The sequence below is a fragment of the Melopsittacus undulatus genome, chromosome 9 (genome assembly GCF_012275295.1).
Source record: "Melopsittacus undulatus isolate bMelUnd1 chromosome 9, bMelUnd1.mat.Z, whole genome shotgun sequence".
Taxonomy (NCBI): domain Eukaryota; kingdom Metazoa; phylum Chordata; class Aves; order Psittaciformes; family Psittaculidae; genus Melopsittacus; species Melopsittacus undulatus.
The window spans coordinates 44,557,847-44,572,131 of NC_047535.1; the positions used below are offsets into that span (position 1 = coordinate 44,557,847).

Genomic DNA, 14,285 nt, shown 5'->3' on the forward strand with positions numbered 1-14,285 from the left:
GCCATACTTTGGCTTTAGTTAGATTGATCCATCTTGCTGATGCATAATCTTCTTTACAAAGCGAAACTGGAGTACTATATAAGGATATATTCTTCATTCTAATCATGTAAACCATAAAAAGATTTTGAAAGCTAGATTGTTAGAGGTTATTAGCAAAAACATGCGATACTGGGAACAAAAGTAGCCTAGAGCTAAATTGAAACTTCAGGAAAAGCTTTCAAGCTCCAAGTGCAAATACATATAGTTTTATAGCAAAATAATTGATAACATCACACTAAACATGATATTTTTTTAACAAACACTTTTTTGTGTGTTTTAAAGTTATTGGTAGGGATGTCCTGTTAGGTTTTTAAGTACTGCTACCTCTTACAGTCTGAGTTTGAAAACTGCCTGAAATACTGTTTCAAAATTGAAATTGTTATTTTGTGATTGTAATGAAAGTATCATTGTATCACTGATACTTTTTGTCAAAGTTGAATAAGCAATCACTTTTTGACTTATTTTGGATTGCATAGAGTAAGTGTCATCTGAATGGATGCATGAAAATACAGGTTCCTCCATCCTATGAGTAACAGTAGAACTTGTGCTTAAACCTTGGAGTTTTAGGAAGCTGTCTGCCAATTTCTTCTTTATGAATATAGACAACACGTAACTGCTCGTTCAAGTTGGCGTTCTGTGTGTTTATACAGTCTGTCACCTTTTCCTGTCACACACCTAACTTGGTATTTTATTGTTCTCTGTTTTAGTGTAGTTTTCCATTATAATGCCTGTTGTACCACTTTCTTCTGCATCTCTGCTGTACCTGATCCATCCACATTTCCTTGGCAATTTACAGCTTTTGGCCTGCGTTCTCTTCATGATAGTCTATGCTTTTCTGTATCTTCTGTCCTTTCATCATGTAATGACAGATGGGTAGTAACATTCTCTGCCAGATTTTGGATTTATCCTCTCCAAAGCAGCAGGAAGCAGTTACTGGGGTTTTTTGCTGAGTAGTCTTGCATTATTTTAGATAAACTAAGAATTTAGGGTGTATAACATAGGTGCAGCAACTTCATCAGTGACTTTGTAGATATTTTGTGTAAGGAAAGAGCTCACAGTTAAAGGCAGAAGTCAGAAAGTCAATTTGGTTTGTGCTGTGTAGCCTTTAAGGGAATAAAAGGTTTCCTCTATTTGTATACAGACATATACATGCGTTCCTCCTCCCCCTGTCAGGGGAAAATGGTAAAATCATGTAAAATACTTTTTAAGATTCACTTTGTGTCTCTATTGCAAAACTTCAGGTCAGGTACTCAAGGTATGTTAATAAGCATACTACCTAGCTGTTGCAAGAGCAAGGATGTTACATTACTTTTTTGCTGTGGCCATAACATTAAAAGATATGTACTCCGAGTAGAGGAACTAAGAACTCATGTTACAGTTTCTCTAGAGGCTTTTTATAACAAAATGTTACTAAGATGGTGAGGGTCAGGCATTCGTTTTCTCTCATTGCACACATGGAAGTTCTGGTGCAGAAGAGAGTAACTTGCTTATACATCAGCCACTGATAGAGGTAGTGTAGAACTGAGATATTTCACTAAGTGGTATGTTTCTCAGTGAGTTGCACCACACCTGGCTTTCATATTTAAGTTTTGTGAGCCATATATTATGTAAAGAAAGATAGGAGAAATTTCCATATTGTCACTTAGAGGATCATATAAAAAGGCTTAAAAGAAAAGGTTTAAATATGGAAAATAAGTATTATAGCCATGGTGCTGTCTTTTAAAAGCCCTGCCCCTGTGGATGAGAAAAAAGGTTTACTTTTTAGAGTGGCTTTGAAATACAGTAAACTATTACATAATGGATATTAACAGCTATGCTTGTGATAGCAAAACCTAGTGATTGAACAGTTTTATTAGGGATGTAACATGTTTTGACAGTTTGTATACTGAAAAGCAACATCTTCAGTTTGCTAGGCTCTTGAGGTCAAGGGATTTTTAGAAGGGAAGCACTAGCACCTTTTTTCTTGAAGAGATGCTAGATCCTGATGGAGTTGGGAGTTGAACAAGGTTATATAGCAGGGCTTGGGTAAAACTGGAAACTGAGCCCAGTTTTAGGATGTCTGCTGAAGAACTTTCAAATAATGTGATTTCTGTGCAGTGAAACTTTGTTTAAAAAACAAAGGGAGATACTCAGCAACACTGAAGATAAATGTTTTTCGTTTCAAGAGGGCATTAGGGAAGAGTAAGTATGAAGACTAAAGAAAAACTCAAACGCCTTTTCAAAGCTAATAAAAACTGCTGAAGAATATAGGTTAACTGATGTTTTCTTAGCTCTTCAGTGCTTGGATTTGGTACTTGTGATTATCTGTGTCCAACTATGAATAAAAAAATAGGCAGAACTAGAGGCATCAGTGCTATGGATTTGCATGTTTCAGAAGTGGAGCATCTTCTGTATTCTAAATTTGTTGTGATTTAAATATCACTTGTGTGTATTAATCTTTTTGCCAAAAATATGAAACTGTCCATGGAATTTAGTGGAAGTTATTTGTTATCACCCAGTCTGAAAAAGCAATATACCAAATGCAGAACATTTGCACTTTTAATAATTGGTTCTTACTAACTTTTGTTACATGAAGTTGGGGTTTTTAACATAGATTCTATTGAGGTAAGGGGCTTTTTTATGCTTAAAAACTGTGATTAGCATTTAAAAGTACCCCTTGAAAATGCAGTTGAAGTACTTCTGATCAGTTCAAAATAGTGATCTATTTTCTAGTATCACTCAGACATCATTTCAGTTACATGTCTTGTCTGCTTGCATATTGACTTGGATTTCAAAAGTTCACTGTAAATAAGCAATTACAAATATTGTTAATATACCTTTCAAATTTTTTGTTGCATCAGTTTGAAAAATGATAAGAAGATGTAAACTTAAGTGTTTCTTTCTTTACTAGAGCACTTTCTTTCAAAGAGTGGAGGGGACTGCACTTTTATTCATCAGTTCATAGAATGTCAGAGTGAGTACAAGAGTGTTCATCACATTTACTTTAAAAACAACAGAAAACCCAGAAAAGTTGGATAGAAATCAGAGTTTGTCACTATTATTTCAGTATTTCTGTGGTAGCAGAAATTTTCTGTGCATAGAATTATGGCATTGGGATATTAAGCACATGCTTGTAGTAGTAGTAAGAGCTTATCTTTGCTCTTGCGAAGCAGTGATCACATTGTGTCTTCTTGGCAGTTAATCCGTTATTGTCCTCTGACCAATAAAGGGGTGGTAATGTTGCCACATGATGATTAAAACTGAGTGTAATTTTTCATCCTGTTATGAATTAAGAAGTGGAAATTGTAACACTGTCAGTTTAAGCAAACATTAGAGGCAGCAGCAGGACAGAGATAAGGTAGTGATGCCTTTTCTTCATTCCACATACCTACAGTTTATCTGATAAAGCTTTACACATTCTTCAAATTAATTGTTACAAGGAACGAAAAGGAAAACAAGACCTTAAATTCTATGTGGAAATCTAAGGTTCTTTTGAAAAAGCAGAAAGCTAATATGCAATGCCAGTCTTTAGGAAGATGTGCTGTTCTGGAATGAGAAATGACTTTCAAAGAAAACAGCTTTTGAAAATGTGTAATGAATGTGCACAGTCTGAATGTTTGTAATTAAAAACTGAAGATGTTAATACTTTTTGTCCACTGAGAGAAAAAATATGATTGGGATGAAGAGTGAAAAGTGCTATTTACCTTCAAAGGAAACTCCTTTGTAGCAAAAAGAATTGTGTTTTGACTTTACGGTTTACAGACATTATGTACCTAGAGTTGAGCAGAGTGAAGTATTGAGGAGCAGCAACAAGACAGTATCTTTGACATTATGGTTATTGGAGTCTTCCCTTTTAAGTTTCAATAAGGAAGTGTAACAGACTTAACTGACTACTCCTTCTGGTACAGATTGCAGTGCTGCAGACTGAATGACAGTTTACTGCTAATGGTTGTCTTCTGTTAGGCCGAAGTTTAAAGTAATCTTAAATTTTCAGTGATCTTGCATGAATGCTCTTTATTTGGTGTCTAAAATGAACTGAAATTAAATGTTTGAGTAAAATTATTTCTTGTCCAGACTGAAAATGAAGGGCACACTGAGTTATGTTCACATACAAATTGGTTGCCTGATTTCATTGTTTGGATTTTAGCTTAACCTATTTTAGCAAAACTTGTATTGCTATCACCTCTGCAAACTAAATGTGAGCAGTCTTGTCAGTACTGAGAAGCAAAAGTTACCATCGGGATCTAGTAAAAGATTCTAACATGCAATTGAAGTAATAATAAGAGATTAAAATAAAGATCAATTTACTTATGCCTTCCCTTTCTTGAGAGACTGAAAGCTAGAGTAAAGATGGTGTAAAGCCTCGGTTGCATCAGTTTTGAAGAATGAGTACAGCTTCAAAGGGCTCAGTAGTTAGCATATTTTTGCAACAGAATAACTAGTTTGCTATCTGATCAAGATAGCAACATTCCATATGAATAGTTGCTACGGAGATAGAAGTCAGTTGACAGTGGTTATCAGATAAGAGCAGTTAAAGACCTTTCAAAGTAGTAGAGGTAGAATTTTTTTGGTGGGGCAGAGACAACTGGACACAATCTTAGTTTCAGTGCAGCACAAATGCTAAACTTTGGTAGTGTTGTTTGTAAAATCTGGTTTCTGTGGGTTTTTAAAGATAGTTTTTAGTCATTTTTATTTTTTAAGCAGAATATGGCTCACGATACCCAGTAACCTGTCCTTATCTACAGCATCTGTAGGATGGTGTAAAAGTTGGTTCTCGGTGATCTGGGAAGTCTGTTACTTTCTGATCATTACATGCACTTCACTTGTTGCTCATTTCATCACTTTTTTTAGTACCCACTGATGAAAACCACTGACATTAACAGTGAAAGTCATGGTGCTTCTTTTTGAGTTACTACCAGAATGGTGATGCTGCATAGACTAGAGAGAGAGCTGGTGCCCTGCTGGCTTCCTATCTTTTGCTCCACTCTGAGTTGTCTTTTATTTGCTTCCTTATTCTTTTCTTCATTTTGTGATTGTTGCATTTATGATTTTAAATGAAAGTAAATTTTTTTGCCTTTTTTTCCAAGGTGTTTTTTTTCTTAATTTCTTTATCTGAATTGTGATAGGTTTTGGATGGATTGGATGGCTATTACCAACTTTTTAATGGATTTATGACTTGCAGGTGGCAAGTAGAGTTACAGCTTCTTAGCATCACTTTGGTTCAGATAGTTTGAAATTTGTGTGTTGAGGGCCACGTTTCCTTTCACTGGTCTTAAAAACTGGCCTCCTTCAAAGACTGGTTTAGTACAAAACCATAAGTGTGTTGTTACATACATAGTCACAGGCAACCTAAATCTAAAGGGAGTTCTTAAATTGAAAAGACAAGAAATGCCTAAAAACTTAAAGGAAAGCTGCCTTTGAACTGCATTCATCAGCAGAAAGAACCACAGACTGTCTTAAAGATGAACCAGAAGCTTAACATCAAAATAAATTGTTTTAGTAAAAATTACTATTTATGATATATGTCAGTAACTCTTTGCTTTTTGTTAAGCAGTGACTGAATAGCATGAAAGATTAAAATTATTTGTGTCAGACATTAAAACTAAGATGCTCACCCTTATTTATATTTTGGTAGCTAAAAATGTGCATCTTAATTTGGGGAAAGTGTTGATTGAGTAAGAAAAAAAAACATATTAATGAAGTTTCTTGAAATAGTAACATGAAAAGATGCAGAGATCTGAGAAAGGGGAGTTTAAAAGATACAGGTACATCTGCTTTTACTTTTTGTTCTCTGGATTCTGCCAATTTTAGTGACTAGGGTACAATGCAGAATAAGGTTGTATGTACTTCAATGACATCAGTCATCCATGTTTCTGTTTATTACAGAAATATGCATGGGAATACTGAAATTAACAGATTTATTAGCTTTGGAATACACTCATGGTAATGTGTTAAAACACAGGGAATACTTGTGTGGTAAGTTAGGAGAGATGTCAGCCACCAAGTGAAAAATCCTGGCTGTGCCAGCTTTGGGTCACACTGCACAAGGGGATGTGTGTGTTACTGCTGAAGCTCTTTGCCAAAGAAATAGTGTCAAGAAGAAAACTTCTGGACAATTGCTGAAATCCAAAGTGGCCATTAGAAACCAGTAAAGACACCAGAATTTGTCTGCAGATCTTTTTAGTCATACAATTGACAATCCTTAAATCGTAAAGAGGTGGTTTGGAAAACCATCTGGATCAAGAAGCCTGGAGTTTCTTTGTCTTGTACTAGAATTACTCTGATTTTAACAGTTACTGAATTATGAAAACCCCAAGATCCATCAATTCTAATGATCACTTTTCTTCTGTGAACTGATTCTAGAAGCCTATTTTAAGCTAACAGTCCAGCATAGATGAAGTGTTACCCTTCAGATCAAGCAGTTGATAGCTACTCTGTATGGTTTTTGCATTCAGCTTATTTTCTCAGACATAAGGGCAGAATTCCTTAGCTGCTGTGTTGTTTCCTTCCTCCCCACCCCCTTCCAGCCTCAGCGGAGTCCTGGAATAATCACATATGAGGAGTTTTGTTTGGATATTTTTATCTTTTAAATGGAAGAGGGCTCATGATACCCCTCAGTAACTCCTCAGCTGCAGTAACTTGATTCTCTCTGCGATGCCCTCCTCAATGTAGACACAGTGACTTTCATCACCTCTGATGAACTTGAGGCCGTTCTGAACTTAGATGATGAGTGATCCCCGACAGTTGCTTGAGACCTGAAGCCAATCCTGAAAATCCAGTGTGCTGTTCAGTGCATTTCTGAAGCAGTTATTGTAAAAAGTCATAGGAATGCAGTACAGTATTTGTAGATGTATAAAGTAGATGAACAGAATAATAGCTCTTTTAGGCTGGTTTGTCTGGCTGTGGGGCAAGGAAGGGAACAGGACAAGCTTTTGGCCTTCTTCAGACTTCAGGAGGGGTTTGTCTGAAAACGTTCCTGCTGTCTGGAGCTGGAAAAGACACCTCCCTGCAATTCCTGTCCTGCCTCTGTCCTCAGACTGTGATGGTTACAGCACCATGCCATTGAAGGAGTGCAGAGGTTTCTTAACCATCAGAGATGCTTGCAGCTGCAAATGCTGGCTAACATGTTCTTTGATTAAAGATTTGTAAAGGATTTACTGTCATCCAGCTTCCTTAAGCTGAACTCTCCTCTAGGTGCTGCTCTTGCAGTCTCCTTGGCATCTGTTACCTGTTAATAGAACAGGGAGTAGCCAGCAAACTGAGTTCCCTGCCTGATGGAGAACGTGGCAGAGAGAGCGCACAGCAGGAGGCAGGAGCCACTTCAAACTGGGTGCTTCAGTGGGTGTTAACAGCTTTCAACATTGTCCGAATTGCAGGGTCTGCTTCTGAGAAATTGATGATGTGATCTGGAAGATACGTGACCCTTGATCATTTTGCATGTTGGCATTGCGTGCTCGTTCTTAAGGGATTTGAAATAATGACATCTCTGAAAAATAAAGTAACTACTGGTTTAATAGTTCTTTTAGTGCCCAATTAGTCTAAACCAGTTCTTCCTTTGGTCTTACTGTCTGTCTTTATGTCCTTGCTGGAGTGAGGAAGGAGCTAGCAGTATAGTCTCAAAATCTGTGGTTTAGGTTTTATACACCTGGCATACATGGATAGACTTCCCTGTCAATGGTACCTGTAAACTCAGTTTTTGTCAATGTGAATGTGGGATTTTGTGCAGCTCTCTGAAAGTTTTAAGCTTAGAAGGGCTGTTCCTGTGTATCTTTCTAGGCAGTTGTGACGTGAAGGGGGCTTCTCAGCTGCTGTATTACTGTGGCATATTTCTAGATTGCTGCTGTATCAGGTAGTATCTATTTCAGGCAACCAGCTCGTAGAATTCCTTTATTGATAACTTGAGAAATGTATTCATTATTTATTGCTCCCAGTTAGAGTAAAAAAAAAGTTCATAAAACTGAATAGTCCTAACTTCTCATTAGTGAACTGAAGCATTAGTAAGAAGAAATAATTATGCCCTGTATGACAAAAGTTCCAGTAGCCTTGTGTGCTCTGTTGCGTTATTCCATGCCAGAATAAAGTTTTTGTTCAAGCCTGAGTAGGAAGTAATATTATCAGCTTTTAATTTGGTCATGGAATGTAGTCACCATAGATGCGTGCAGAGCTTTTGCTTGCTTAATTTGAGCTTGGAAGTAACACTTATTTTGTTTGGCAGACAAGATCATAGACGAAGGACATCTAACCAAAGTGGAAGAAACAAAGCTTTTGAAAGGTTAGACTTCTGGATTCTCTGTTTCTTGAAGCATGTTTTTATGTCACTTCAGTGCATGTTCTGTGTTAAACTAACAGTTGGAGGTTTGTTGAATAATCACATGAGAAAAAACTCGGTAAAGGGGAGGTTTCTTGTTTACTGAGCTTAGCTTCAAACACTACCTGTAGGGTAAAAGGATTTAAAGGAAATGATTTTTGAACATTGAGTGCATGAAATGATAGTCTCAGTTTTAACTGAGTTCTTACCTGAATGTGCACTAAAAAAGTAATAATAATGATTTTCATAAACAGATTTAAATCTTAGTGTCTGCATAAATTTCAGGTGGGTTTTTGGTTTTATTTCGGACTAAATAGAAAGAATGCTTGGTCTCATTTTAAGCTTTGAAGTGTGTTTTCATTTGACTTTTTTTCTAACTTGCACCTTCATAACTTTAACTGTTAATCTCCAAAATGTGCCTTTTCCAAGTGAAATATATCTGTGCATCCCTTAACTCTTTCCTATAAAAGAAACCCTAAGTGAAATACAAGGAGCTAATTAAAAAAGATTTATCTTGTCAATGAACAGTCATTTTTATCTCCCAGTGCCAAAACCAGGAATGCTGCAAAGTGTGCAGATCAGTATTTCCCATGTGCCTAATAATGTAGGTTGTTTGCACTTGTAGGCTCACTCCATTTCTGTAGCATTCATTAATTTATTATTAACACACTCATTTCTTTACCCTCTGTCCTTCTGCACAGTGTGTCTGTATTGAATAAATCCTGGCTTGTTAAGAGTTCTAATATTTTAGAGACACTTCAGTTTATCTTCTCTTACCTTAATGTGTGATATTGCACCTTTAATTTGTTTCTATATGTGAGTAAGCTATAGACCATGTGCCATATTTGGCAGAAGAATGCATGCTATAACTGTAACGTAACACTTGCATGCCAATTATCTTGCAAGGCGGTGAGCTATTTTTAGTGTTTGTTAATATATTCTAACTCATCAAGTAAGTATGATGTCAACACATTTTAATATACTTTGGCATTTTGGCTATATTTATTCAGCCTAGTTTTATTATGGGAAATATGGACAACTGCTGTGAAATAATATAGTACAGGAAAGAGTTTTGTGCTTATGACTCCGGTTCCAGAATAGGAAGCAGGTTTATAAATCACTTCTCTTTTAGACTTCTGCTCTTTCAGATACAGACACTGATGCATCTTTGCTCTGGTGCCTAATCTTGTTCCTTGTTTCAGGGGTAGGAGGATAGGAGGGAGGGAGAAGCTGGTGTAACCAAGGGTGGGTGGGAGGGGAGTACGAGAAGGAGGTGGGGGGGAGGGAGAATTAATTCAGCAGTTGGAACTTGCACTGTTCCTCCCATTTTGCACAGAGCAGGAAGGCTCGTTTCCATGTATGACCAGATATGGTAAAGTTAGTTGGATGCACATAGTGCTCAGCTTAGCACTTCTGGATCGGCCACTAACATAAACGACATGGGTGAGGCTTTTAGGATGTACTTTTCTTAATATTTTAAAAAGAATTAATTTCTTGGATTAGTGATTATTATGGTTGTAGTGGCAGAGCTTGATTCTTTGGTATATGTATAATGTTTTGTGTTGTAGCATCTTAAGATATTAGTTAAAACCCTTATTCCTTAAATAGGGAAGTGCTTTCTTTGTTTTAGCAAAGAGCCACCCTAAACATCAAGTTTTTAACTAGACCAGTCGTTATGAGCTTTGGAGGCTGCTGAAGTCATGAGAGAGATGTTTGGAATAGCTGCCAGGTCTGAACCTCTAATATGCATTAAATGTATGGGTGCTTTCCCCTTCCTCTCTGGCGATTTCAGTTACATAAGGGTAGAAAGAATTTGGCTCTTGGTGAGATGCTTGGTTTGTATTTGCCACCTTCTGCTTTATGTACAAGTGGATGTTACTCTGACACAGAGAAATAGAAAGCTTTTCATGTTAGATGAAGGATTCTTTTATTTTCCTACTAACCTCTGTGATTTGTCATCTTGCTCATTTCCCTGTGCAGGTGCACAAGTCATCTTCAGTTTCCACTTCTCTCATTTTGGGGATGTTCTGTTTGCTCTCTTGTTACTTGAAAAAATAATTCACACAAGCTTTCTCATTACTTCTGTTTTTACATCTTTTCATATACTCATTTTGCTGATATAACACACTGGATTTATTTATTGTTGTGTATCTTTCTTCTTGTGTCCTAGTACTTTGTTGTTGCATCTGCAGTATCTATCTGCATGTGAAGAAATTATTCATTTTCACTGTGCTTTTCTGCATGTATGGTAAAAGTCTGTAAACTGGGAAAGTTGTTATGATGCCTTTTGATATCTATATCTATGTATCTCTACCTGGAATTTGAGACTCTCTTAATCCTTGGAGGGGCAGTGATGCTGTCAAACTAAGGCTCTGAGGTGTCAGTGCAGAAAGACTTCATTCTATGTAACCTCAGCTGCATGTTGGTGACATGGTGCCTTGCTGACAGCCTTACTGGGTTTGCCTACACCAATGATGGTGTGCCTTCTCTGAGTCAGGGTTAATTCTGTATAATTAAATCCCCTCTCCTTTTGGAAATGTCTGGTCTCCGTTAAAAATCTACAACTGGTTAAGTAAACACAAACCAAAACCGACTGTGTGGCTTCACTAAGCTGCATGTAATAATGTGGTGAATTGTGTGTTAACAGCTAATTCATGGGGGTAGTTTTTGGTGGAAAGGACAAAGAATGCCTTCTCTTAATAAAATTTAAGCTGAAAATTCTGTGTAGAAATTAGAGTATTTAGACTTATGTGATTCTCTACTGGTTCAGGCCACAATTTCTTCTAAACAGTATGGTATATACAAGAGGTTTTGCAATTATTTATCAAAAATCCTGAAGCAGTTTTGTTCTTAACAGCAGATTTTTTCTGACCTCTTACAGTATCTGCATTGTTCTGGGGGTTTTTTCTTATTTGTTCCCGGAGTGAATCAGCTTTTGCACAGAGTTCCAGCTGGCAGGAATACAGCCTTGACAAAGTTTTCAGGCTGTGCATGAGGCATTTGCATGCCCTGTTAGATGCTAGGCTAGATTAATGACTTCAGTGATGCTGAATCCATTTTAGCCCAGACTTACAAAAAACTAAGCAACCACCAGGTTTTTAAGTGTTTCTTCAACAAAGTTGTTTTCTTTTGGCACTTAACAGTGCTTAAATAGATGTATAGCAGAAATTACAGTTATGAGACTGAGCAAAGGTTTTACTGATTGCAGTTGATTTTTCTTGTCTCTTACAGAGAATCAAGCAAGAGTCAAAGAATCTGATTTGTCAGACACTCTTAGTCCAAGCAAGGAGAAAAGCAGTGACGACACTACAGGTAAGTGTTTAACTGAGGTTCCTGTGACGTCTAACTTGTTTTAATGAAATAACTCATTCACAAGCATTTTCTGAAAGAGCAGAGAAGGTATATTATGCAGAGCCAAATACAAGCTTAGAGCAGTATTATCTATTTTGCAACTTCATAATCAACTATTGTAAAGTGAGAAGAATGTAGAAGCTTCTCTTCACTTGAAGAATGTGTATATGAAAACCATCTGCAGTCTACCTGCTCTCTGAAAGATATGGGGTTTGGTTTATTTTTAGATGCCCAAATGGATGACCAAGATCTAAATGAACCTATTGCCAAAGTAGCTCTTCTGAAAGGTAAACGAATCTGTATTTGTAACTCTAGATGCAGAATCTATGTGTATATATGTAGATACATATTTGTCTACCTGGCTTTTATCAAATATGTATTGAAGTAGAGTGCTGAGATTCAAATGTTTTAATCATGGCAGTATGGAAGAGTTGCATTCAGATATCAGTAATGATTCCTTTGGGTGATGTGATATAAAAGCATACTTCTGAATGTTAGTATAGAAATAACTTATGCATAAATCTGGTTTCTGCACTCAGCAACACTGGTTTAGGAATATACATGGACAACAAGTAGAGTTGAGAAACAGTTTCAGCATACACTTATGTTAGGGCACATATCTGTGTCGAGGAGTGATTCTCCCATCACTGATGTGTTTTAAGCATTACCAAATTTTATACCATTTACGTTTGCTTCCATCACTGTCACAAATGCTTCTGTTGTTTGCACCTGATGGGTTGTAAAAAAATCTAAAATCTTTTTCTGGTTAACACACTCAAGATTTGAATTTCCTGTTGTAGAATGATTGTTGGACCTTAGCTTTGAGCTTCATAGCTATAAAATTACATCTATTACTGCACTTTGCACTGAAGGCATGTACTTCAGACTTGATGAGCATCCTAATATTTACATATTGATTCGCTGAAAAAAATTGTGAGATATTAATTAGTTGTTACATGTAGCATACTGAAAATCAATTTTATGCTTTCTGTACAATTTGGGTTTTGCTCCCATCTGCAGTTAATAAGAAATATATTCAGTGACTTTGATGGTAAAAGATAGAATCTGGTGATGTAGTGATTATGAAAAACTTCAGTTGAAAAGCATGTAAGTATCAAAATAGGATACACATTAAGGAGTTTGTTTCCTGTGAGCGTTGTTACATGCACAGAATTGACAGCCAGAACAACCCATTGTACATAAACAGTACCATAGAGAAACTAAATTCAGCTCGTGTCAAAATTCAGTTCTGATTTTTATTGTTTTAATATAGTCTCTAATTGGCCGGATTTCTGTTAATTTCTGCAGTTGCATTAAAAGTTAGCCCATAGACCCCTCAGGCTGAAACCCACTAATTCCTGAATTCTCCTTATATGCAAGTGAAGCCTTCTTAACTTCTGTCAGAAGGGTTTGTTTAACAGCCCAACACCTAGATAAGGCTGCTGTGAGCAAGCTGCTTCCTGTGTTAGGGCAGTCTCATGTCACGGCAAGGGGCAAGCACAATTATACTTTCTCTGTTCAGGGTATATTAAGATGACAGGGAGGGTTAATTGAACTTAGAAGAACTAAAATCATGGAAGCAGTCTTTTGCTAGTGTGGATATTTTCATTGCTTCATTTGTCTTTATTTACTCAGTTAAAGATTTAAACCATAACCATTACTGAACTTGTAAGTGTATTAGTAGAAAAATACCTATTTACAGAGACCACTCTGCCATTGAATTGCACATTGCAATTAACTAAAATAATTAGAATAACTCTTTTTCTCTTGAGGCTATTTGTGGACATCCCTATTTTGCTCTCAAGAAACCATGAAAACATATCTGTATAATGACTCATTTGCCCTTGTAATTTTTATGGAGGGGCCTATTAACCTGTAGTTCTGGTTAAGGTTTTGTCAGAGGGCTACTTCACATGCCTGACTTTGCCCTAAAAAGGATTGTTTGCCACAGAAAGACTTTCAAGTGGATAACAAATCAACTGCAGTCTAATAATTAAGGAAGAGTGAGAACATTTCTGATCTGGCAGGCATTTGGAATGCGGAAATGGCTGCTGGAAAAGACAGCATTCCTTTTTGTTTTGCAAATTCCAGCAGTTAAACAAATTAAAGGAATGAGAAAACAGTGAGTTTCAATTGCTGTAGTTTGCTCCAAGTGTATCAATAAACTTTGAGTGCATTCAAACTTCCTACAAGTCGCAATCTGGCAAAGAAGGGAAGGGGAAAAACTGTCACAGATTAGTACAACTGCCTTTCTGGTTTTTAACTTCCCACGAGGTAAATGACTATCAGCCATTAATAACAGTTCCCTGGATACTTCTATTTAGACAGGCTGTTTGTGCCTGCTTATTGCAAAGTTACAAACAGGTAAATGTTAAACAGATGGAAAGCAGTAAATGTCACTGGAAGGTTTATCATCTTGTTTTTATCAACTTCATTATATTTTCATTATAACTGCAAGGCTGATTCATGGAATGTAATAAATGTTTTCAGTCGAGGGTTTGCTGAGCAGTGGTAGTTTACATGAGAGATTTTGGAACTCAGCAATGGGTTACTGATTCAGAATGTTAGGGAACCCTTATTTTATGTTGCAGTAGCCAGATACTTTATT

At 36.7% G+C, this 14,285-nt stretch overlaps 1 protein-coding gene across 25 annotated transcripts in view; it reads left to right on the forward strand.

Moving 5' to 3' along the window:
- The window catches only part of SLMAP (sarcolemma associated protein), an 80,666-nt gene that overhangs the window by 47,585 nt on the left and 18,796 nt on the right, over nt 1-14,285 (forward strand). For 8 of the 25 annotated variants that reach the window (XM_013128218.3, XM_013128219.3, XM_031046081.2 and 5 more), the window contains 4 exons: nt 2,930-2,992; nt 8,234-8,290; nt 11,558-11,638; nt 11,905-11,964. In XM_013128218.3, coding sequence (XP_012983672.2) covers nt 2,930-2,992; nt 8,234-8,290; nt 11,558-11,638; nt 11,905-11,964 — 261 coding nt within the window. Of the gene's footprint in view, nt 1-2,929; nt 2,993-8,233; nt 8,291-9,679; nt 9,770-11,557; nt 11,639-11,904; nt 11,965-14,285 lie in introns of those variants that run through there. The other 17 variants (XM_031046084.2, XM_031046087.2, XM_031046088.2 and 14 more) reach the window with 6 other exon arrangements.